This window comes from Spermophilus citellus (assembly GCF_964194105.1).
Source record: "Spermophilus citellus genome assembly, chromosome: 2".
Classification (NCBI taxonomy): domain Eukaryota; kingdom Metazoa; phylum Chordata; class Mammalia; order Rodentia; family Sciuridae; genus Spermophilus; species Spermophilus citellus.
Window position 1 is genome coordinate 38,999,774 of NC_138183.1, and position 24,861 is coordinate 39,024,634.

Consider the following 24,861-nt stretch of genomic DNA (forward strand, 5'->3'; position numbering starts at 1 on the left):
GGAGGTTGAGGCAGGAGGATTACTTGAGCCCAGGGTTTTTTTTTTTTTTTTGTTTTGTTTTGTTTTTTAAAGAGAGAGAGAGAGAATTTTAATATTTATTTATTTTTTTAGTTTTCGGCGGACACAACATCTTTGTATGTGGTGCTGAGGATCGAACCTGGGCCGCGCGCATGCCAGGCAAGCGCACTACCACTTGAGCCACATCCCCAGCCCTGAGCCCAGGGGTTTAAGGCCAACCTGGGCAATAAAGTGATACCCTCTCTTAAGGAAGGAAAAAAAAAAGGAAGGAAGAAAACTATTCTTACCCATCATTGCATCATTATTTCCTTAGGAACTGCAAAGTAAAGGTTATTTATTTATTTATTTATTTTTGTACTGGAAATTTAACCTAAGAGTATTTTACCTCTGAGCTATATCCCCAGCCCCCCCCTTTTTAATATTTATTTTTTAGTTGTAGTTGGACACATTACCTTGATTTTATTTATTTATTTTTATGTGGTGCTGAGGATCGAACCCAGGGCCTCGCATGTGCTAGGCAAGCGCTCTACCACTGAGCCACATCCCCAGCCCTGTTTTGTTTTATTTAGAGACAGGATCTCAGTAAGATGCTTAGTGCCTTGCTTTTGCTGAAGGTGACTTTGAACTCGCAATCCTCCTGCCTCAGCCTCTCATACTGCTAGGATTACAGGTGTGCGTCACCGAGCCAGGCTCCTTTTTTAATTTTTTGAGACAGGGTCTTGCTAAATTGCTAAGGGCCTCAATGAATTGCTGAGGCTGGTCTTGAATTCAGGATCCTCCTGCCTCAGCCTCTAAAGTTGCTGGGATTACAGGTGTGCCCCATTGCACCCAGCTTATTTTTGATTTTTGATACATATCATCTGAACATTTTCTCTTGTATTTCTTGGTCTTGACTCTCTCCTTCTGCTCTTTCTCATTTTCTTCATTTGTAAAGGGCATGGATTCATCTACTTTAATGTTAGTTGTCTTTTCTTTCCCTAACTTTTAACATTAAGGCCACCTACCTTTTTATTGTCTGACTGAAATATAACTTATTTTAATGTCTGAGTGAGCTGCACGGATTTGCTTTCCTTTCTCCATTAGGCTCCATTCTAAAATACTCTTGAGTTTTAGAAACTTTGTGAGGCTCTCTTTTTTCCCTATACTGGGGGTTGAACCCAGGGCTTCCTTCATCCTAGGCAAGCACTCAACTCCCAAGCTACATCTGAGACCTTTTAAAAAAATTTTTTTTGAGACAGCATCTCAGTAAGTTGTTCAGACTAGCCCCAGATGTGGAATTTTCCTGCTTAAGTCTCCTGAAAACTGAGATTATAGGTGTGTACCAACAAATCTGGCTGCCATTCTTATTTTTTTTCATTCATGTTTTGTTTTACTGTAGATTAAGCCCAGGGACACTATTCCACTGAGCCGTTATTACTAGACCTTTTATTTTATTTATTTTGAGACAGGGTCTTATAAGATGCTAAGGGTCTCACTGAATTGCTGAAGTTGACCTTGAACTTGGGATCCTCCTTTGTCAGCCCCCCACATTGCTGGGATTACAGGTGTCCATGACTGTACCTGGCTCCCCCCCCCCTTTTTTTTTTAAGCTATTTTGGCTTTGAGGATAGCATTTACATGTGTCTCCATACCTATACATGCATGCAGAGATGTACTCACTATCCTTATATCTTCCTGAGCAAACAGTCTTTGGTTGGTTTTTCCCTGTGTCCTAGAATGTAAATACAGGGAGTCTGAGTCTCAGGCTTACCTGCCATGCTACAAATTTTTGGCAGGGTTCCCAATAGGTTAATGTAGAGCAGCCCAATTCTGGAACATGTTAAAGTAGCTGCATAAAGCCTTGGCTCCTTGTCACACAATAAAGAGTGATTCTGGGGCTGGGATTATGGCTCAGCGGTAGAGCACTCCCTAGCACGTGTGAGGCCCTGGGTTCGATCCTCAGCACCACATAAAAATAAATAAATAAAAGTTTTTTTTAAAAAAAGTGATTCTGTGGCATTTCAACTGTATTTCTGTTCCTTGAAAAAGTAGGAAGGCTCTATTCACATGCTACTTGCTCATTCCTCTGTAATTCCAAGAGTGGGGATAATTTCTTATTTTCCTGATCCATCTGAAGACCCAACTATTCTGTTTTTCTTTTCTTCTTTCTTTTTGTGTTTTTGTTGTTGTTGTTGTTGTTGTTGTTTTTCTGGTTACTAGGGATAGAACCCAGGGTTGCTCTACCACTGAGTGCATTCCTGACCCTTTTATTTTTTTATTTTGAGATAAGATCTAGCTAAGTTGCTGAGGCTCAAATTTGAGATCCTTTTAAGTTGCTGGTATTATAGGTGTGCCATCATGTCTAGCCAAGCCTTTATAATTTTTTAAAAATATTTTAGTTTTTTTTACTTAGGTGGACACAATATATTTTTTATTTTTATGTGGGGTTGAGGATCAAACCCAGTGCCCCGCACATGCCAGGTGAGTGCGCTAACGCTTGAGCCACATCCCCAGCCCAATATATATATATATATATATATATATATATATATTAATACTTATTTTTTAGGGGCTGGGGATGTGGCTCAAGCGGTAGCGCGCTCGCCTGGCATGCATGCGGCCCGGGTTCGATCCTCAGCACCACATACAAACAAAGATGTTGTGTCCGCCAATAACTAAAAAATAAATAAAATAAAATCTTAAAAATTCTCTCTCTCTCTCTCTCTCTCTCTTTCTCTCTCTCTCCCTCTCTCACTCTCTCTTTAAAAAAAAATTATTTTTTAGGTGTAGATGGATACAATACAATGTCTTTATTTTTATGTGGTGCTGAGGATCCAACCTGGGTCCTGCCCGTGCTAGGCGAGCATTCTACCTCTGAGCCACAATCCCAGCCCAATCCTTTATAATTTTTTAAGGCCTCTTTAGCAACTTGTAAATTTTATTTTTTAAATTTTAATTTTGTAGTGTTGGGCATTGAATCCAGAACTCATACATCCTAGGGAAGCACTACCACTGAGCTATACCCCTAATCTCACATAATATATTGTTACTAAATTTTACAGATACAAAATGAGATTCAGAAAGGTTGGTTAAGGGATTGCCCAAGATGACATAACTAATTGGTAACCAGTCTAAAATTCCAGCCTAGATCTCAGCCAGGAGATCTGTATGCCTATAATTCTAACTACTTGGGATGTAGGAGTGCCAGCCTCAGCAATTTAGTGAGACTCTATGTCAAAATAAATTTTAAAAGCTGGGTTTAATCCCCATACCAAAACAAAAACAAACCTAGATCTCTCCCAACTTCAGAATTGAACTGATTGAACTTAGAACTTTCTTGGAATAAATAACCTTTTCTCCTCACCCATTGTGGATAGCAGAAATTGAGTCCACCTTAAAGTAAAGGAAATGGACAAAAATAGTTCTAAAGTTTTAGCCATTCCTCAGATTCTACAGGAGAAATTCATATTTTTTCCAGGTTGTAGGTTACAGTTTACATTTGAGTCTTTTGTTGTTGTTGTTGTTAATATTTTTTTAGTTGTAGATGAACACAATACTTTTTTTAATATATGTGGAGCAGAGGATCGAACCCAGTGCTTCACACATGCCAGGCAGGTGCTGTACCATTGAGTTACAACTCCAGTCCCTTTACTTGAGTTTTATTACACTCACCCACTGTCTTCTGTGTTACAGAGCAGATTCTCTTTTAAGTTAGTGCTCAAACTTCACTGTGCCTAGCAACCCTATTAAGCTACAGATTCTGATTTACATAGATCTGGGGCAGGCCTGAGAGTCTGAATTTCTAACAAGTTCTCAAATGTTTCTTTTTTCTTTATTTTTCTTTTTTTAGATAGGGGGCTGTTTTGCCCAGTTTGACTCCTGATCCTCCTACCTCAACCTACTGAGTAGCTGGGACTCTAGTCATCAAGGACCACCACATCCAGCTTCATGTGTTCTTTTTTTTTTCTTTTTAGTTGTTGATGGACCTTTATTTTATTATTTATTTATAAGTGGTGCTGAGAATTGAACCCAGTGCCTCACACATGCTAGGCAAGCCCTCTACCAATCTGAGCTACAATCCCAGCCCTTCATGTGTTCTTTTGAGCACCAAAAGTCTAAATCAGTAGCTGTCAAACTTGGGAAGTCGTAAGATTCATCTGGAGATCCTTCAAAAAGCAAATTTGTTTTCATTTTGCAGTGTTGAGTATCAAATCAGGGTCTTGAGCATGCTATGCAAGCACTCTACCACAGAGCTATAGTCTCAGCCCTAAAAAAATTCAGTTTGGGAGGGCTGGGGATGTAACTGTGTGGTAGACTGCTTGCCTGCCATGTGAGAAGGCCCAGGATTCAATCTCAAGCATCACCAAAACAATTTGGCTGCAAACTCAGAGATTTCTAATGTAAGAGTTGTTCTAGGGTAAGGTCTAGGAATTGTTTTGTTTCATAGGGATTTTTGTTTTAAAGAATATTCCCCAGGTTGTTTTGATGATCAGTTTGGTCTAAAAGCTAAAATGTTGTGAATGCATCATCCTATACAACACAAACATGAGTAGGCAGTTAAAAGTGGAAGAACCAGTGCCAGATATGGTGGTGTGGATTTGTAGTATGAGCTACTTGGGAGATGAGATTAGAGGATCAGTTGAGCCCGGGGCTCAAGATCATCTTGGGCAATATAGCAAGATACCTCCATCTAAATAAATAAATAAATAAATAAAGTAAGAAATTCATATTTACTGGAAGAACTAATTCATTAACCTCAAGAGAGGAAGTAGCCCTGGATCTCAGAACAAAACAGAACCAGGCCAGTAAGAACCAGGGGTGTCCACACTTACTCTCCTATGTTTTCTCTGATGACTGGCTTTGGTTAAAAATGGCCACTCTTAACAGTTTGGTCTAGTGCCATCAGCCAGTTCCATGTTCCTCAAAATTTTTTTTCCTTGTAGATAGACATAAAACCTTTATTTAATTATTTTTGTGTGGTGCTGAGGATTGAACCCAGTGAGTGCCTCACACATGATAGGCAAACTCCCTACCACTAAAACTACACCCTCAGCTTCCCTGAGAGAATTTGATGGCCCAGTTTTATCTAGCCTTCGAATTGATTCTCCCTGAACAAGAAGATCCCTCTACAGGGTGTCACCCTTACAGGGATGTTGGAGCCTCCCAGAGAAGTTGGACAGATTGCCTAAAAGGTGACTATACTATATATGCTTAAGTAGCTTAGCTTTGCAGGGCAAGAACCAAGAAGATATATCCTATGCTCTTGGAATTAGGAGGGAGTCATTTGCTTCATAAAAGACAGACAAGTAAATGAAATATTTTCAGTCAGTGTGGTGCTAATTCTCCTGAGTAACTGGAACTGTAGGCATGTACCACTGAACCTGATAGAATTTTAATTCATCTTCTTAAACTGTGCAGTATATGAAAGCATAGATTGTTTCTCTCATTCATGGTTATATTCTTTCTCTCCCCCCACCCAGTTCTGGGGATCTAATCCAGGGTCTCATGTGCTAGGCAGTTGCTCTACCCTTGAGCTAGCCCTCAACTTCCTGAGGTAATACATTAGCACCTGGAACAGTACTAGCAAATGAGTGAGTGAATGAAGGATTGAATCAAATGAAGAGTTTAATAATAGACTCGATTGGTTTCTTCTAAGACTGTTCTTTTCGGTAAAACATTCTCTGAGTTGAATCTTGAAATGTAAAAAGGATTTAGTTTGGTAGAAAGGTAGAGGAGAGGGGCTGGGGATGTGCTCAAGTGGTAGCGCGCTCGCCTGGCATGTGTGTGGCCTGGGTTCGATCCTCAGCACCACATACAAATAAAGATGTTGTGTCTGCCGAAAACTAAAAAAAAAAATAAATAAATATTAAAATTCTCTCTCTCTCTCTCTCTCTCTTAGAAAGAAAGAAAGAAAGGTAGAGGAGAGCTTTTTAGGCAGAGGCAACACCATGGGCAAAGTTAAGAAGGTAGAGAACAGAATAGTGTGTGTAGTAGATATATCTGGAGTTACCAGAAGCCGAGTAAAAGTAATTGATAGGTTTAATAGTGGCTGTGAGATGCTCTGGGAATTATGTTTTGTTTACAAGTTTCTGTGCATGTGAGGAGTAGATATAAAATATGTTTATGCTGATAGAAAACTTTTTTTGGTGCCAGAGATTGAACTCAGGAGTATTTAACCCCCGAGCCACATCCCAAGCCCTTTTTATTTTTTATTTTGAGTCATGGTCTCGGTAAGTTGCTTTAGGGCCTCGCTAAGTTGCTAAGGCTGGTTTGAACTTGTGATCCTCCTGTCTCAGCTTCCGGAGCTGCTGGGATTACAGGTGTGCGCCATCACAGCTGGCCAGAAAACTTTACATTGGTCTGACTTTTTATGTCCATAACCTGATGCAAGGTCTGTTGGAAACGTTGCACATATTCTGGACAAAATTTACTAATTCCTAATATCTGTGTTCCAGTAATGTTTTACTTATCTCTAACATTATGTTTTTCCTTTTTTTGGTACCAGGGATTTGAACTCGGGCACTTGATCACTGAGCCACATCCCTAGCCCTATTTTGTATTTTATTTAGAGATGGGGTTACACTGAGTTGTTTAGCATCCTGCTTTTTGCTGAGGCTGGCTTTGAACTCATGATCCTGCTGCCTCAGCCTCCTGAGCTGCTGAGATTACAGGCATGTGCTTCCACGCCCAGCTTGTTTTCATTTTTGATTTGTCTGTCCATACCTTTAATAATTTCCGGAATCAACTAGGCATAGTGACTCATGCCTGTATTCCCAGCAACTCAGGAGACTGAGGCAGAAGGAGAACGCAAGTTCAAGTCCAGCCTCAGCTCTTTCAATCTGCAGTGCCCACCTTAAGAAACTTAGTGAGACTCAGTCTGAAGTTTTAAAAAAGGTGGGGGGCGGGGTGGCTAGAGATGTAGCTCAGTGCTAACGCATCCCTGGATTCCATCCTCAATACCCTTCCCTTACCAAAAAATAAACAAACAAGGGTTAGGGGTGTGACTCAGTCCCCAGTAGTACTACAAAAATAAATAATTCCCAGGATGTAGTTTGTAGTAAACTTTAATTAAATGTTTGGAGGACGGTGGTGTAGCTCAGTGTTAGAAAACTTAGCTAGCCTGTGTGAGGCCCTAAGTTCAATCCTTGTAATAACAACAACAAAAAATGTTTAATGCATAACTGAACAAATGGATGTTTATACCCAGCATTAACCACATTAAATATGTTCAGCTTATGTATTGCTTTTGTTTTATAGCTATTTGTAGTTGATGTCCAGACAAGCCAAATCACCAAGATCCCTATTTTGAAAGACCGAGAGCCTGGAGGTGTGACCCAGCAGGGCTGTGGTATCCATGCGATTGAGCTGAATCCCTCTAGAACACTGTTAGCCACTGGAGGAGACAACCCCAACAGTCTTGCCATCTATCGACTGCCTACACTAGATCCTGTGTGTGTGGGAGATGTAAGTTTTCATAATAGGTGTAGTGATATAACTTTTTTTTAATTGGCCTGGTAGATTACATGGACCTTTGTCCTCTAGACTTCTGCTTATTCTAGGGAAATGGGGATGAGTGTGGGGTGATGATAGTGGATTAGGGACTGGACTCCCATAGGGTGTATCAGTATGTTGACAGAGGATGTATATTTGATAAATGAATAAGAAATACACTCGGGGACCAAATAGCAGTGGATTTCTCTTTCATCCACAGTGCCCACATATTTTCCCATTGCCCAGAGTCAGAGAGAAGAATATTAAATCATTCATTCAGCAACTATTAATGTCTTTTATTGGCCAGGCATTGTTTTAGACCCTGGAGGACACAGTAGAATGGATGAAACAGATAAAGCCCTTGCCCTCTTAAAGCCTGCATTCTGGTGAGGGGTGACATATTAACTAGTATGTAAGTCATATAAGCCAATAAGTGTTTACCAGTAATATGTCACAGTGTGATGTGTACCATGGAGAAGAATAATAGCAGGCTAAAGGGACTGAGTGAGGGAGAAAATGCTGTTTAAGAGGATAGAGAAAGCCTCATTGAGAAGATGACATTTGAGCAGGGAGACGTAAAGAAAATAAAGTGTAAGCCATGTACATTCAGACAGAAGAGGAGTCCCAGATAATATATCCAGGTAGAAGGCTAGAGTTGTGCATCATTTGGATGTGTTTTTACCCACAGTAGTGCCAGTTTTATCCCAGCTTTGATATTCAAGAAAGATTGTGGGATCATGCCCACTGGGTTGAACCACAAGAACTATTTGTAGTCAGATCTATATGCTTTTCAGGAGAGTTTATTATAATACTTTATACACTAATTTCTTTGTTTTTCTCCCTGTACCTATCACTCTCTCCTTTCCAAGGATGGACACAAAGACTGGATCTTTTCCATTGCATGGATCAGTGATACTATGGCAGTGTCTGGTAAATTTACCCTTTTTTAAGGAGCTTTTGGTGTGGCCAGAGAGGGCTAGAGGTTGAAAAGTATTAGTTGTGAAATATGAATAACCTGGTAAACAAACACCATTATCAAGTGCTCTGAGATGGGGCCTCACTAAGTTGCTGAGGTTAGCCTCTGGGACATCATGTTTCCAATAATGGCTTTTTATTTATTTATTTTTATGTGTTGCTGAGGATTGAACCCAGCACCTTGCACGTGCTAGGCTGGCACTCTACCGCTGAACCACAACCCCAGCCTCTGTAGGGTAACATCTTAGCTATAATATTTTTATGGGGCCTTATTGAGATAAAGTTTATGCAAGTGTTTTGGAAATGTTGATGTGGTCTCCAGAGTACAACAGGCTATTATTATTATTAATTTTTTCATTGCTGTTTTGGGATTGAACCCAGGGCCTTGCATTTGCTAGGCAAGTACTCTAACACTGAGCTACATCCCTAACACCCCCCTACACACACCTTTATTTTCTGTACAGGTTTATGGTTTTGGGCAATTTCTTTTTCAGTGGTTGGAACAAAACCAGATTTACCGAAACAACAACAGAAAACAAATGCACAGTCTGGTGGCAATCCCCTTTGATCCCAGCCACTCAGGAAGCAGAGGCATGGGGATCCCAAGTGGGAAGCCAGCCTGGGCAGCTTAGTTAGTGAAACCCTGTCTCAAAATAAAAAGGGGCTGGGAATATAGCCCAATGGTAGAGTGCACCTGGATTCAATCTCTAGTACTGCAAAGAAAAAAGAGAGAAATGAGCTTAGAGAAATTAACCTAGAGAATCACAAATCCTTTCTGATACATCATTGGCCACACAAATACTAAGGGTGGAGCATGATTTGAATTCAAGTCTATGGTTTGTTGTTGTTATTGTTTGCAGTCTGGGAATTGAACCCAGGGGCACTCTACCACTGAGCTACATCACCAGGTCTTGTTTAGTTTTAATTTCTTATTTTGCTAAGTTACTGAGGCTTGCCTTGAAACTGTCCTGCCTAAGTCTCCTGAGTAGCTGGTGTTATAAGTGTGCACCACTGCACCCAGGTTTAAGTCTGATTTTTATTTATTTATTTATTTTGGTGCCAGGGATTGAACCCAGGGATGCTTAACCACGGAGCCACATCTCTGGCCCTTTTTTGTTTAGAGGTAGGGTCTCACTGAGTGCTTATGGCCTTGCTAAGTTGCTGAGACAGGCTTTGAACTTCTGCCTCAGCCATTCAGGCTTTTGAGATTAGAGGCATGCATCACCACACCTGGCCAGGTCTGTCTTATTTTAAAGCCTATGCTTAGAACTGGCTATTTACAAAGCTAAAGGGAACACAAATATTCCTTCTTTGGATTCTTAGTAAGGCAATAGAAAGCATCTAGAAGGGAATGTAAATCTAATAAACATAATCAAAGGTCAGAGTTACCCAGAAAGGGGTTGAGAAGATTTTAGATTCCTTGTCAAGGCATGAGAGAGCTCCTTTAAGGCAGAAACTGAGTTGTGTCTCCTTTATGGGAAACCATGTTTTTGCTAGGTGCTTGCACTAAATTTGGTTATTGAGGACTTAGTTTTGTTTGAGGAACCTTCTGTCTCTTCTTTCAGATACTCTCTCATTGTCTTATGTTCTCAAGTTGAGAGCTCCCACATCTACCTTTCCTGAACATTATAGAGGAGTTTAAAACATTAGCTCCAGCCAGGTACAGTGGCACACTCACTCCTGCAAGCCCAGCAACTTGGGAGACTGAGGCAGGAAAATAGTAAGTTCAAGGTCAGCCTTTGCAACTGGCAGACCCTTTCTCCAAGTAAAAAGAGCTGAAGATGTAACTCAATGGTAGAGGACCTTGGGTTCAATCTCCAATAGAAAGGATGTTAAGGATAGAATATGGTATAGAAATGGTCATTATAAAAGTTTTTCAATATTTTTATTGTTTTTTCCTTCTTTATGTTGCTGGGATTGAACCCTGGGCCTTGCACATGCTAGGCAGTTTCTTTTTGTGTGTGTGTGTGGTACTGAGGATTGAACCCTGGGGCTTGCACATTGCTAATCCTTAATCTTTTTTTATTAAATTTTATTTTTGAGACAGGATTTGGCTATCTTGCTCAGGAAGGCCTTGAACTGTAATCTTCTTGCCTCAAACTTACAGGATTACAGGTGTACACCATCTCACCCAACTGAAACAGACTCTTTTTTTTCCCCATGGTACTAGGGATTGAACCTAGAGCTCACATGTTCTAGGCAAGTTTTCTACCACTAATCTACATCTCCAGCCATAGAAAAGATATTCTTAGTAAGGGGACAGTGCTCCCTTGTGGGACAGGACCTTGGACCTCCCTGAAATTGGATCTAAAGAAAGAGATCTGTAACATTCCTAATCTCTCTTTTTTTATTGGTTTTTTTTTTTTTTTTTTTTTTTTTTTTTAAGAGAGAGAATTTTAGTATTTATTTTTTAGTTTTCGGTGGACACAACATCTTTGTTTGTATGTGGTGCTGAGGATCGAACCGGGGCCGCACACATGCCAGGCAAGTGCGCTACCACTTGAGCCACATCCCCAGCCCCATTCCTAATCTCTCAAAGGAATCTAAGACTTAAAGTTAATCATTGCTGATCTAGAGTGGAGGTTTCCAAATCCTAGTGGCCACTAGAAGTTGGCTGCAGATATATTCTAGTTTTCTGTTTTTTGTTTTTGGTTTTTTTTTTCTTTTTCTTTTTTTTTTCTTATTATCTAATTAAAATTCTGTTTTTAAAAATCCCCACTCAGCAACTCAGGAGGCTGAGGCAGGAGGATCATAAGTTTGAGGCCAGCCTCAGAAGCTTAGCAAGGTCCTAAGCAACTTAGTGAGATGCTGTCTCAAAATTAAAAATAAAAAGAACTGGGTATGTAGCTCAGTGGTGAGTGCTTCTGGGTTCAGTCAATCTGACTCCACTAATCATGTTAAGCTGAAAGGTCATATTTTACTTCCTAGGCCTTAATTGATTGTCCTCTTAATATAGCTTATTAAAATGTGTACTGCTGGCTGTGAATGTAGCTCAGTGGTAGAGTACTTGCCTAGCATGTATAACACCATTGGATTCAATCCTTAACACTGAAAAAAGAAAAGAAACAAAAGGCAAAAAATGTCTACAGTTTTGCTGTTGAAATGGGCCACCTGGCACTCTAGATCAATTATAATATGAGGATGATGCTGTGAACTTCAAAAAGCCCATCTTGGCTTCTGTGGAATTGTCACATGGAGAGTTGAATATATCTGACATCTGTGGTCTCTTTCATACAGGCTCACGTGATGGTTCTATGGGACTCTGGGAGGTGACAGATGATGTGTTGACCAAAAGTGATGCAAGGCACAATATGTCAAGGGTCCCCGTGTATGCTCACATCACTCACAAAGCCTTAAAGGACATCCCCAAGGAAGACACAAACCCTGACAACTGCAAGGTCCGGGCTTTGGCCTTCAACAACAAGAACAAGGTATGAAACCACCAGACACTTCCTTTTGACTCACGTCTTAAAGGTACATTCCACTTTCCTCTCCCCATGTCACTGCTTGCTTTATAACTTGGTTCTGAACCTACAGAGCACCTCTTAAATGCTGAGGGATGCTAGTGAGAAATTTTAACTGAGATTGTGAAAATCTGCCCTTGGATTGACCTCTATGTTATTTTTCTGGGTGGCCCATACATGTGGGTGAGCCTCAAAGTTTTTCCCTAGGGCCACTCTGATTTGACTGTCCCTCATTTGCACATCCTTTTATAGGTACTCTATTTTGGCTGTGGTTTTCATACTCGCCTCTAAAAGCAATAAATTTTTTTCTCCATTACTTAATTCCTTCTCATTTTTTACTTCCCTTCATGCTGCCACCAGGTCTTACCTAGTCATTGTGTCAGATCCCCTGGCACTGAGGTTTTAAGGAGAGTGTAAGAATGTACACCCAAAAGCCATATGTGGTGGCATGTGCTTGAAATCCCAGTTACTGAAGGGTTGAGGCAGGAAGATTACAAGTTTGAGACAAGCCTGGCAACTTAGCAAGAACCTGTCTCAAAAATTTTAGAAAAGGTGGAGATATAATTTAGTGGTAAAATACACATGGGTTCAATCCCCGGTACCATTAAAAAAAAATTAATAAAAATAAACAACACATACGCACATAAGAATATAGACCCAGAACCAGAAAAGGAGAAAGACTTCTACAAAATCTGAACCTGGCCTTTAATTTTACTTTTGAAACACATGTACACTTCAGCAAACTCTTTGAGGCCATTCATTCTATAGATAAGTTAGGATTTCAAGAATAATAATATTTAATAGCTGGGCATGCCTGTAATCCCAACGGCTTGGGAGGCTGAGACAGGAGGATTGTGAGTTCAAAGCCAGCCTCAGCAATGGTGAGGCACTAAGCAACTGAGTGAGACCCTGTCTCTAAATAAAATACAAAATAGGGCTGGGAAAGTGGCTCAGGGGCCAAGTGCCCCTGCATTTAGTCCCCAGTTCCCACCTCTCAAAAAAGAATATTATTATTTAATAAATCCTAAAGCATACTCTTTTGGATTAACAGGGTAAAACCAGTTTTCTGCCTAAGACATTCCTGAGATTTGTGGACAAAAGAAATATTAGTGTTCAAGTTGGAGTAAATCCAATTTTTTTTAAGTTCGAGGTAACTTGAAGTCCTCCAAAGCCAAAAGGTGAAATATACATTAATTTTTAAAGCAAAAATAAAACTGTTTTTAAAAATCTCTACTTTTTATATTATTTTTTTCCAGTAGTACCTTTTGCTATTCAGACAGAAAGGTTTGGAAGTAACGAGGCTACCAATCCAGGGGAAAACAAAAAAATAACTGCTAATTAACAGTACCAATTGCTTTTAGCAAAACATTCTTAAATTTGTAAAGTTTTGGCCCAAATCTTCAATCATGTTTTAGGCATATGTTTATTAGGAAGGACTCTTTGAACCATAGGTGCCTATGTTATTGCCAGGACCTGGACTTGCTTCTTGCAGTTTATCATGTTGTCTAGTTGCAGTTCATAGGGTGAAGTGATGGGCTGATAATTAATTATTGGCACTTGTTGGCATCATCAGGGTAGAGAACAAGAGGACCCTGACTTTGGGGGTCTTTCCCTGCATGCCTATCATACTTTTGTTACTACAGATTGGACCGTAATCTGTTTTTCATTGCTGTTGTAGGAATTGGGAGCAGTATCCCTGGATGGCTACTTTCATCTCTGGAAAGCTGAAAATACATTGTCTAAGGTGTGATGAACATAACTTAGTTTTACCTAATAATTCACCTTATGATTAAAATACTCGAGTTCTTGGACCTGAGGATATAGCTCAGTGGTAGAGTACTTGCCTAATATGCCCAAGGCCCTAGGTTTGACCCCCAGCACACAAAATAATAAATGATAATTATAATTCTCCCTGAGCCTTTTCATTCTTGTCTAAAGCATTCTTTCTCTGATGCGCTGGGCATGTTATTGCGTAGTACATGCATGTCAGCATCTGGCATGCCTCTTGAAGGAAAAAAAAAAGATGGAGGTGTGGGGTGATTCTTTTGAGATTACAGGGGTTTCCTGAGAGGCTCTTTTACCACCAGTTCTCCAGTTCACAATGCAGTTAAACAGTTGTTTATAGACTACTTGGCATGTAATAAAGGCAGAAAAATCTAAATGTTAGGAATCATTGGCAATTGAAGATTAAATTAAGATAAATCATCTCTGAAGTAATCATGTAAGATAAAGCGAAAATGGACTTAATTTGCAGTATTTGCAAGCAACTTGATCATTACTTTAAATCAACATGTAGATTATTTGCCCTTGTCAAGTTCCAGAGACGTTTGCTGCTTATTATTTCTATAATAGGCTCTTTTTCAAGAGGAAACAGAACTCTGGGAATTATTGATTCCTTTGATCTCCTCTGTTCTGCACGGTGTCTAACATGCAGTAGGCACCCATTGAGAATTGCTAGTATAAGGATCCAGGGTTAAGGCCAATTTGGGTTATCTGGGATTAAGCCAGTCCTAAGGGTGTGCTTTCTGTAGAGTACAATTCCCATTCAATTGAAGAGCCAGAAGTCAGCCCCTTTCTCAAAGAGCAGTGGGAAGGGTGGAAGCTCTTTCTGAAGACAGAACAAGGTGGTACCTTTATTTTAGTGCCGTGGTACTATTTCTGGAAACAACCTATGCATCCTGGCCTTTCCTGCCACTTCTGATATTTTAATTCCAGGTTAACTGTTTTCCCAAACCAAAGTATTATTTCCATTATCAGGGTTTGCCTTAATCTCTTAATCTATGTGGCTAGCGTATGAGGGAAGCCCACTTAGGTGGGAATGGAAGAACAACACCTTATGCTCTCTGATGGTGCCATGGTGGCACCTCTTCTCTCTCTTTTCAGCTCCTCTCTACCAAACTGCCATATTGCCGTGAGAATGTGTGTCTGGCCTATGGTAGTGAGTGGTCAGTGTATGCAGTGGGCTCTCAAGCTCATGTCTCCTTTTTGGATCCACGACAACCATCATATAACGTCAAGTCTGTCTGCTCCAGGGAGCGAGGCAGTGGTAAGACCTGGTGTGCCCTTTGGGCTCAAAACATGGAAGTATTGGTGAAAAAAAAAAAAGAGGAACTTAAATGCCTGCATATCACAGTAGTTTCAAACACCACAAACAAATGTGAGGCCACTAAACCCTTTGATAGAAGCCACCAGTCAGGATTTTAGCAGTTTTGCCGGTCCAATCCCCACATTCTAAACCAGCCCACAGGACGCACTCAACCAGTAAGCTACATCTCCATCCCTTTTTTATTTTTAATTAAGGTCTCTGCTAAGTTGCTAAGGCTGGTCTCAAAACTTGAAGTCCTCCTGTTTCAGCCTTTTTAGTCGCTGGGATTACTGGTGTGCTTCACACACCTGGCCATTTTCAGGTTGGTTGGTTGGTTTGTTGTGCCGAGTCTTGAACCCTGGGGTGCTTAACCATTGAGCCACATCCCCTGCCCATTTTATTTTTTTATTTAGAGACAAGGCTTCACTGAGTAGCTGAGCTCTGCTTTGAACTTGTGATTCTCCTACCTTAGCTTCCTGAGCCACTAGGACTATGGGCATGCACCACCAGTTTAAAATAAGGAATGGCATGGTGGGGTAAGGAGAAGTTTTCAAAGGGCATAAATAAATATGTCCATTGTTTTGAATGTGATGATAGTGTTATGGATATACAATATTATTAGACTCTCAAATTGTATACTTCAAATATATGCACTTGTACATATTATTGTATGTTATGTGACAATTCCACCTTAATGAAACTAAAGAAAATTTTGAATTCTAACCAGTAGGTGAGTTTATCTTCAGCCTCCAATCTGTTCTTTTTAGATGTACATGACAGTAGAGTATATAGCCTCCAATATTTTTTAGCTTATTCTAAGAGCACCTTTGTTCTATACTGGAGGAAAAGACTTAGGTTTATACTATACATTGTTTCAGAATATCTTTTTCTGGCATATTTCATCCTACCAAGTACCTCATGGAAAGCAGATAAAAGAAGAGTGTTAAAAGTTTTAAGTGTTAATAGCATTGTTTAGATAAGCCAGAGATCAGAGTGGCTAAATAACTTGCCCAAACCAGGTGTGGTGCCTGACATGGTGGCACATGCCTATAATCCCAGTGGCTCAGGGTGCTGAGGTAGGAGAATTGTGAGTTCAAAGCCATCTCAGCAAATTAGTGAGGCCTTAAGCAACTCAGCAAGACCCTGTCTCTAAATAAAATACAAAAAAGAGTTGGGGATGTGGCTCAGTGGTTAAGTACCACCCCTGGATTCAATCCTTGGTACAAAAATAAAAAAAACAGATGTGGTCTCTGAAATCCCAGAGACTCAGGAGACTGAGGCATGAGAATCACAAGTTTGAGGTGAGCCTTAGCAATTTAGTGAGACCCTGTCTAAAAAAAGGGGTGGGAATGTACAGAGTGCTTAGGCACCTCTGGGTTCAATCCCTAGTACCATAGACACACACCAAAGAAGGTGGGAGGGGACTGGGGTATCGCTCAGTTTCAGAGCATTTGCCTTGCATGTGCTAGACCCTGGGTTCAGCCCCAGCACTGCAAAAAAAAAAAAAAAAAAAGTAATGCCCAGCATCACACAGCTTGATGTGGGAAGAGCCAGGGATCAGAAACAAAGTAATATAGTATTTTCTTCTTTATCTCACTTTGTCCCCTTTCTTTTGAAAAAAAAAAAAATGGTTAATTGGGCCAAAGATTCTCAGCACTGCATTTAAATAAATAAAATAAAGGTCCATTGACAACTAAAAAAAAATTAAAAAGAAAAAAACATTGGCTACTTAATTCTGAAAACCTAAAAGGCACAGTATGGATTACAGTTTTAACTTGTTTCCTTCAAGTAGCATTTATTCCTCTAAATATTTCCAAAGTTGCTTTTGTTTGCAGTTTGTTTTTAATATAGGTAAGATGTTCACTAGTAGAAGTCAGAAAACAACAATAATGGGAGTAGGAGGGAAGGAGTAAATAGGCTTAGCTGAAATAATGTATGCAGTGATTTATTTATTTTATTTTTTTGGTACCAGGGACTGAACTCGGGGGGCACTCGACCACTGAGCCATATCCCCAGCCCTTTTTTGTATTTTATTTATTTAGAGACAGGGTCTCACTGAGTTGCTTAGTACCTCACCATTGCTGAGGCTGGCTTCAAATTCGTTATCCTCCTGCCTCTGACTCCAGAGCCACTGGGATTACAGACATGCGCCACCATGACCAACTGCAGTGAAAATTTTTAAGAGATTAAGGGAATACTGATTTCACAAATATTGAGTTCTTCATATATACCAAGAGATATTTTTCTTTCTAGTATTTTTAGCTGTGGATGGACACAATATCTTTATTTATTTTTTTATGTGGGGCTGAGAATTGAACCCAGTGCCTCACACATGCTAGGCAAGTATTCTACCACTGAGCTACAATCTACCCTGCCAAGAGATATCTTTGTGTGTGCGTGTGTATGTGTACACCAGAAATTGAACTCAAGGGCACTTGACCACTGAGCCATATCCCCAGCCCTATTTTATATTTTATTAGAAACAGGGTCTCACTGAGTTGCTTAGCTACTCGCTAAATTTCTGAGGCTGGCCTTGAACTCAAGATCCTCCTGCCATTGCCTCCTACGCTGCAGGGATTATAGGCACATGCCACCACCGCACCCGGCCCAAGAAATATCTTCATATCCCATGAACTTATTTGATCCACAGATACAGTAGATATATTTTCCCTAATACCCAGAGGGAGTAGGTAACATGTCTGAAATGCACACTGTGAGTGAAAGACGGTACTCTTTGTGGTACTGAACTCTGTGCCACCCCTCATAACACACTTAGTACCAGATAAGGTTGTCTTGTAGTGCCATGCTAATGGTTTTAGGTCAAGTACAAGAAAATTCTTATTTTTAAAAAAATATTTATTTGGGCTGGGGATGTGGCTCAAGCGGTAGCGCGCTCGCCTGGCATGCGTGCGGCCCGGGTTCGATCCTCAGCACCACATACCAACAAAGATGTTGTGTCCGCCGAGAACTAAAAAATAATAAATATTAAAAAATTCTCTCTCTCTCTCTCTCTCTCTCTCTCTCTCTCCTCTCTCACTCTCTCTTCTATAAAAAATAAATATTTTTTTTTTATTTTTTTTAGATGGACACAATATCTTTATTTTTTATTTTTATGTGGTATTGAGGATAGAACCCAGCGCCCTATGCATGCCAGGTGAACATGCTACCGCTTGAGCCACATCCCCAGCCCGAAAATTCTTTTTGATGTAATGATTTGTAAATATTCACATTATCTTAAGTTGCAGTATACGTTGGTATCATAGTGGAAAAGAGCTTTGAAAGATGACTCCAGGGCTGGGGATGTGGCTCAAGCGGTAGCGCGCTCGCCTGGCATGTGTGCGGCCTGGGTTCGATCCTCAGCACCACATAGAAACAAAGATGTTGTGTCCGCCGAGAACTAAAATAAATAAATAAATAAATTCTCTCTCTCTCTCTAAATTTAAAAAAAAAAAGAAAGAAAGATGACTCCAGAGTGACTCAGAGTGGCAAAGAAGTTCCCAGACACATGTTCTTTGGCCAGAATCATCTTAGGCATCATCAGAAATCTGGCTTTATGAGAGGATGATCAGAGGGTTCCTGTTAGTGAATATGAGCTATGGTTTGCCTTAGAGAGTAGTATTTTCTCATATTAGGGGATGCAGTGAAAACTCAATATTGAAGAAATTCAGGCTAGCAGACTGCTAAGCATATATTCTCTCTTCTCATTGCCATTTACTTTTCTCTTTCAGGGATCCGGTCAGTGAGCTTCTATGAACACATAATCACTGTGGGCACAGGGCAGGGCTCCCTGCTGTTCTATGACATCCGAGCTCAGAGATTTCTGGAAGAGAGGCTTTCAGCTTGTTATGGGTCCAAACCCAGGCTTGCAGGGGAAAATCTGAAACTAACTACTGGCAAAGGCTGGCTGGTAAGTAAGCCCCCACATGAAATGGTTGTTGGACAGTGACAGAAAGATTATCTTCCCTCACCCCAACCCCTGCTGACATAAGACCTGTTCAAACTTTTTTACCTAGTAAGAGGCAATCCTTGGCATGAAGAGAGGTACTTTCTCCTGGGTTTGCTTTTGTTCTGTATATTGCCTCTGGGAAAACAGAGGCCCAGTAAAATACACTGGTTGACTGGGGATTCTCCCACAAATGAGAAGAGAGCAGGAAGGATAAGGAACCTTCTGCTGCAACTACCAGTGTATTATGTAATTTGGTTTCAACTGTCCTCTTGAAAAGACCTGAGCTTTGTATATCAATTCTTCATCCTACTCAATTCTTCTCTCATGTTTAGTTGGAAATATGGGTCCAATTGCTATGAAAACATGTTTCCTGACATAAGGCTAAGGTATAGGACCACCTTCCTCTTACAGAGACCAGAAAGCTTTCCTGTCCTCCTCCCTTTTCTGCCTTCTGACTTAAATGTGCTAACAGTCTCTTTGTTTTCCTGTAGAATCATGATGAAACCTGGAGGAATTACTTTTCGGACATTGATTTCTTCCCCAATGCTGTTTACACCCACTGCTACGACTCGTCCGGAACGAAACTCTTTGTGGCAGGAGGTCCCCTCCCTTCAGGGCTCCATGGGAACTATGCTGGGCTCTGGAGTTAATGACAACTCTCTCCCAAAATGCAGATTTACACTAACTTCCACTTTCAGTTTCCTTGTTTCTTCTTTTGATTTTTTTCCTCCCCCAATTGTGTGAAGCTCTCCTATTTTCATGGGAATACCAGTTTGCCCATGGTTTAGGCACTTAATAGGAAGAAGCTCTGTATAGAAATCAAAGGGTGTTTTTGTTTTGTTTTTTATTTTCTTTGTTTTTTGGTAATCAGAATTTTATTCTTTTTTTCTCTTTCTCTAGCTTCTCAACCAAACATTGTTGCAAATCCCTATTTGTATTTTTTCTTAAAGTGGCACACACTCTTTCCCTCTCTGGCTTCTTTAGGCTGAAATGACGTAGTCATTCTCACCCTTCACTTTTCAGAGGTAGGGCTTCTTAATGTTTATGTGGTAGCTGTCAGACTTTCTGTGAAAGTTTGGGAGCCGTATGTATGTGTGAATGCATGTGAACTTGTGTGCCTGTAGGTAGTGTGTGTCACTGAAATTACCTGAAGTGAGGATTACTTTTAATTAAAATATTTATAAAAAAAAAAACTTTATTCACAGAGTCCAGCTTTGGAACTGGTCTGTGTCTTGTTTTTTAAAGTCTAACAACATGATTGTAGGAAGTAAAAACACAAAGAAAATTATCACAGGGAACATCTTTTGAGTTGAGATTTCAGAAAGCTTGGGACCTTCTATGCCAGGACTCTAAAGTAATCCAGCCTTACCTTTATGTCCCCCAAGTGAGAATACTGGTGCATGTGTCACTGCCACTTCCCAACCTCCCATCTATTTAGCTAGTGGCAACTTTCCTAAAACATCATAGGACTTGGTAAAGGGAATTAACTGCATCCCAACCTCCCTTTCCTTATTCTCAAACAAAACCTCATCTGGTATTTTAGGAGCCTAGGCTGGGGCTCACAAGTCTGCTAAGGTTCCCATACATAGTCCCTTTGGCTTTGAAAGAAACTTCTCCTTTGTCGTTCTTCCAGTCTCCCCAGTGGATTTTCCTGCTGTTTTCTAAATTAGGTTCAGTCCAGGAGGGTAAGGGTCAGCAGTAGGTTTATCTGTGTGTAATGAGTGCTTCATGTGTGGAATATTTGTTTTGTCAGTGCAGTGGAATTTAGGATTAAAGCCACGTTTTTTGCTCAGTTGGCTCAGCCCTAGGATGGTGATGGGATGGCCTGTAGCCAGCATCATTGTACATGTAACAGCATCGATGTGATTAGTAATTTATCTGTTCCTCCCTTGAACTGTCTGTTTAGTCTGAGGTTTTTAAACTTGCAGGCAACTGACTGATATCCAGTTGTTCCTGCTTTTTGCTCATCATGTCGAAAGTAACCGCTGTTCTCACCCACAGATTCTTTCTCTGGTACATACAATGCTTCTCTGTCAAAAATCCCATCCTGGGGAAAGGAAAAGTCACATTTATTCCTGCACCCCAATTTCTTATCCCCTTCTTCTCTGGGTATAAGTGGGGAGATTGGAACGAGTACCTCCTCATAATGGTGGGGGTGCTGCGAAAAGAAACAAAGTCTACCTTGACTTAGTGGTATGCAGCGTACACCACGGGTTCTATAATTCTCATCTTCTAACCTAGAGAAATAGGTGCTATATTACAGGGAATTAAGCAAAATGCTGGATGCTATAAATCTTTTGTCTTAATTTTTTTTCTATTAAACTACAGGCTGTAGATTTCTTAGTTCTCACAGAACTTCTATCATTTTAAACTGACTTGTATATTTAAGAAAAAAAAATCTTAAGTAGGATGTTTTGTACTGTTGCCAGACCCTCTTCTGTGACGGGTAATACATTTGATTGTTTGAGATTTTCTGTTTTTAAAAATGTAGCACTTTTTGCCAAGGAAAAAATAAATATTATTCCAGTGCAGAGTGTTTTGAGTGAATATGTATAGTTAAGAGATGCAGGGAAAAGGCATTATGATTTGTTGGAAGATGTGCCTCAAGTTAGTGGCAGGGATACAAATACTAAGATCTGGTTGTTTCGTTTCTTTTTTTTTTTTTTTTTTTTTTTTTGTACAATCCCCTGGCATTCTGGAGTTTGGTAAGGATAGCTCCTGGGCTTTTCTGTATCTTTTTTTTTGTGAGAGAAGGGAGAGAGAGAATTTTTTAATATTTATTTTTTAGTTCTCGGCGGACACAACATCTTTTGTTGGTATGTGGTGCTGAGGATCGAACCCGGGCCGCACACATGCCAGGCGAGCGCGCTACTGCTTGAGCCACATCCCCAGCCCCGATCTGGTTGTTTCTGACCCAAGATTGGTTGCTCTGAGGTCCATTTGAGGGTGGCTGTGTCCAGGGGAAGTAGTGTAGTGCATAAAAAAGCTGCTGGGTGAAGATGGGGGCGGGAGGATGTTAGTTTTTATTGTGATTGTGGATCTGAGCAAGGTGACTAGCTCCTTTTAAATCAGGGTTAGTGACAGGTCCTGTCTGCCTTATTGGTTGGTTCACAGAGGTTGACCATGAAAGGCTGCACAATGCCCTAGGAAGAGCATGGCACTTTTTTGCAGTTGGACCCACAGATCCTTGCTGTTTATTTGGAGAGAATAGGGTAACCACACTGAGTGATGAGCTTCTCAGAGCCTATATGACCCTGTAGCTGAGAGAAAAGCAGGCTGCTGAGTTACACCACCTTCCCCATACAGCCCACCAGGACTGGGTCACTGAACCTGGCAAGGAAGTGCCTATTCCTCTGCCACATGACACTTGTTCCTTTCCAGAACAAGCTGACTACAGCTGCTTTTCATTCCTGCCGTAGAGACTGATTCAAAACATGACTCACGTGGGGACCTCTATAATCAAAGATTACAGGAAGGGGAAATGACTTGAGTCGAAGCAATTTGAGAGAGCTTCCTAGAGGAGGAGAAGAGTTACAGTTGGACAGGGACTGAAACTAGCCTTTCCTAAAATGAGTATAGAATACCAAATCCTAATGATTTTGGGGAAATGCAAAAACAAAAATCACCTTTACTCTCAGGTTTTTGATATGTTATGGAACTCATGTTACATGGGACATACTCAAAAAGTTGCTATAGAGTATGTGGGATGGACCTGGTAGGGTTTCTGGCCTCCATGGAATCTTGGCTCTGCTCCCATTTTCCAGCAAAACATGTATCACAGAATGGCTTTGTGAACTTTATGGTGTCCCCTCCTGCCAGCAGTCCCTTTATGGAGGCCATGAAAGAACTTCCTTGTTCATTGTCAAGTCACATACCACATGCTTCATTTCAAATGACTCCTCCCATCATTCTTTGAGTCTTTTTTCAGAGGGCTGTGGAACAGAAGTGAATTCCTAACACTTCAAGCCTCATTTATGTTCTAGGTTCCCTACCATTCTTTGTTTGCAGGTTTAGCTGTGTTCCTCACACCGATCTTGAACTCATGGGCACATGATCCCACTGCCTCACCCTCTAGAATAGCTGGGTCTAAGCTGGGTACAATGGCACACACCTGTAATCCCAGCCACGTAGGAGGCTGAGACAGGAGGATCTCAGTTCAAAGTCAGCCTCAGCAAAAGCAAAGCTCTAAGCAATTCAGTGAGACCCTGTCTCTAAATAAAATACAAAATAGGACTGGGGATGTGGCTCAGTGGTTGAGTGCCCCTGAGTTCAATCCCTGGTAACCTTCCCCCCTTCTTCCAAAAAAAAAGCTCATGTAGTTGAACAGATTATTGGATTAAGTAACATGAATAATGATAAAAAATTATAATGCATACGCTTTGGTTCTGTTTTCTTTGGAAAATAAAAAATTGAACATGCACTTCTATATAGTAATAGCCCAGAATCCATAAATTGGGTGGTAATAACTCCTTGCCACTCTTAAGAGGCGATCATTGATCTGTTTCTCCTTCCTAGTAAAACTAAAGACTACTCCCAGTCCAAGCCTCGTGGACCCAGCTATCATCAGACAATTCCTAATGCAGGTACCCAGAAATAGCAAGTCAGGATGTCAAGACCCTTGAGTTAGTATTGAGGGTCAGTCTCATAGGAGTCAACCTGAGATAGCAGTATTTTTATCCCTTTCAGTTGGATCATGTCTGGAAGACAACAATGGAAGAAAGGGTAGACAAAGAGGGATTGCTCAAAGCTATTTACTTCATGCTAGTTCACTTTATGGGGAACACAGTGACACCTATAATCACAGCTATTCAGGACACTGACAGCTGGAAGATCGCAAGTTCAAGCCCAGTCCAAGCAACACAGGCTCCATGTCAAAAAGACTCCATGCTCTCCATGCATGATAGCACACACTTGTAGTTCCAATGATTCAGAAGGCTGAAGAAGGAGGATAGCAAGTTTGAGGCTAGCCTCAGCAATTCAGCAAGGCCATAAGAAATTAGTGAGACCCTGTTTCAAAAAATAAAAAGGGCTGGATGCCGTGGTGCACATCTGTAACCCCAGGGGCCCCAGAAGCTGAGGCAAAAGGATCACAAGTTCAAAGCCAGTCTCAGCAAAAGCAAGGCACTAAGCAAATAGGTGAGAACCCTGTCTTTAAATAAAAATATCAAATAGGGTTGAGGATGTAGCCAAGTACCCCTGAGTTCAATCCCTGATACCCAAAATAATAAAGGACTGGCGATGTGTCTCAGCCATTAAGCACCTGGGTTCAATCCTCAGTACCAGGGATTTCCCCTTACCTCTACTTTTCCAAAGAAGAATAATGCAGAGCCAGGCATGGTGGTACAGGCCTATAATCTCAGCAGTTTGGGAGGCTGTGGCAAGAGGATGGCAGGTTCAAAGCTAGCATCAGCAATTTGGCAAGGCCCTAAGCAACCAAAAGAAACCCTGTCTCTAAAGTATTAGAAAAGCTGGGGATGTGGCTTAGTGGTTGAGCTCCCCTGGGTTCAATCCCCAGTTTTATTTTTTTATATATATATATATATATATATATATATATATATATATATACATATACACACACATACACACACATAATAATACAGAAGCTGGGGCTGGGGATGTGGCTCAAGCGGTAGCGCGCTCGCCTGGCATGCGTGCGGCCCGGGTTCGATCCTCAGCACCACATACCAACAAAGATGTTGTGTCCGCCGAGAACTAAAAAATAAATATTAAAAAAAAAAATAATAATACAGAAGCTGGGTGCAATGGGATGTGGAAGATCAAGATCCTGTTTCAAGGAAAAATTATGAGAAGAACACTACCACAGAGATAAAAGTATAAGTTGAACTCAAAGATGATTCAGCTTTGCAAGTGTGAGCTGTCCTCTCAAATTCTCCCAGGGT

The 24,861-nt window shown here is 40.7% G+C and overlaps 1 protein-coding gene and 1 long non-coding RNA gene across 2 annotated transcripts in view; one reads left to right on the forward strand and one right to left on the reverse strand.

Annotated features, from left to right (window-relative positions):
* DCAF12 (DDB1 and CUL4 associated factor 12) overlaps positions 1 to 21,487 on the forward strand; it is a 33,057-nt gene extending 11,570 nt beyond the window's left edge. The window contains exons 3-9 of the mRNA XM_081282087.1: positions 7,255 to 7,461; positions 8,358 to 8,418; positions 11,701 to 11,894; positions 13,606 to 13,671; positions 14,811 to 14,973; positions 18,741 to 18,919; positions 19,450 to 21,487. Of these exons, the coding sequence (XP_081138213.1) occupies positions 7,255 to 7,461; positions 8,358 to 8,418; positions 11,701 to 11,894; positions 13,606 to 13,671; positions 14,811 to 14,973; positions 18,741 to 18,919; positions 19,450 to 19,608 (1,029 nt within the window). The 3' untranslated portion in view covers positions 19,609 to 21,487. The remainder of the gene's footprint in view (positions 1 to 7,254; positions 7,462 to 8,357; positions 8,419 to 11,700; positions 11,895 to 13,605; positions 13,672 to 14,810; positions 14,974 to 18,740; positions 18,920 to 19,449) is intronic.
* Positions 19,850 to 23,306, reverse strand: LOC308642776. Its single transcript, XR_014020631.1, has 2 exons — positions 21,873 to 23,306; positions 19,850 to 21,609 (listed from the first exon to the last, which is right to left on the reverse strand). It is a non-coding gene; the product is annotated as an uncharacterized lncRNA (long non-coding RNA).
* Positions 23,307 to 24,861: the final 1,555 nt, after the last annotated feature.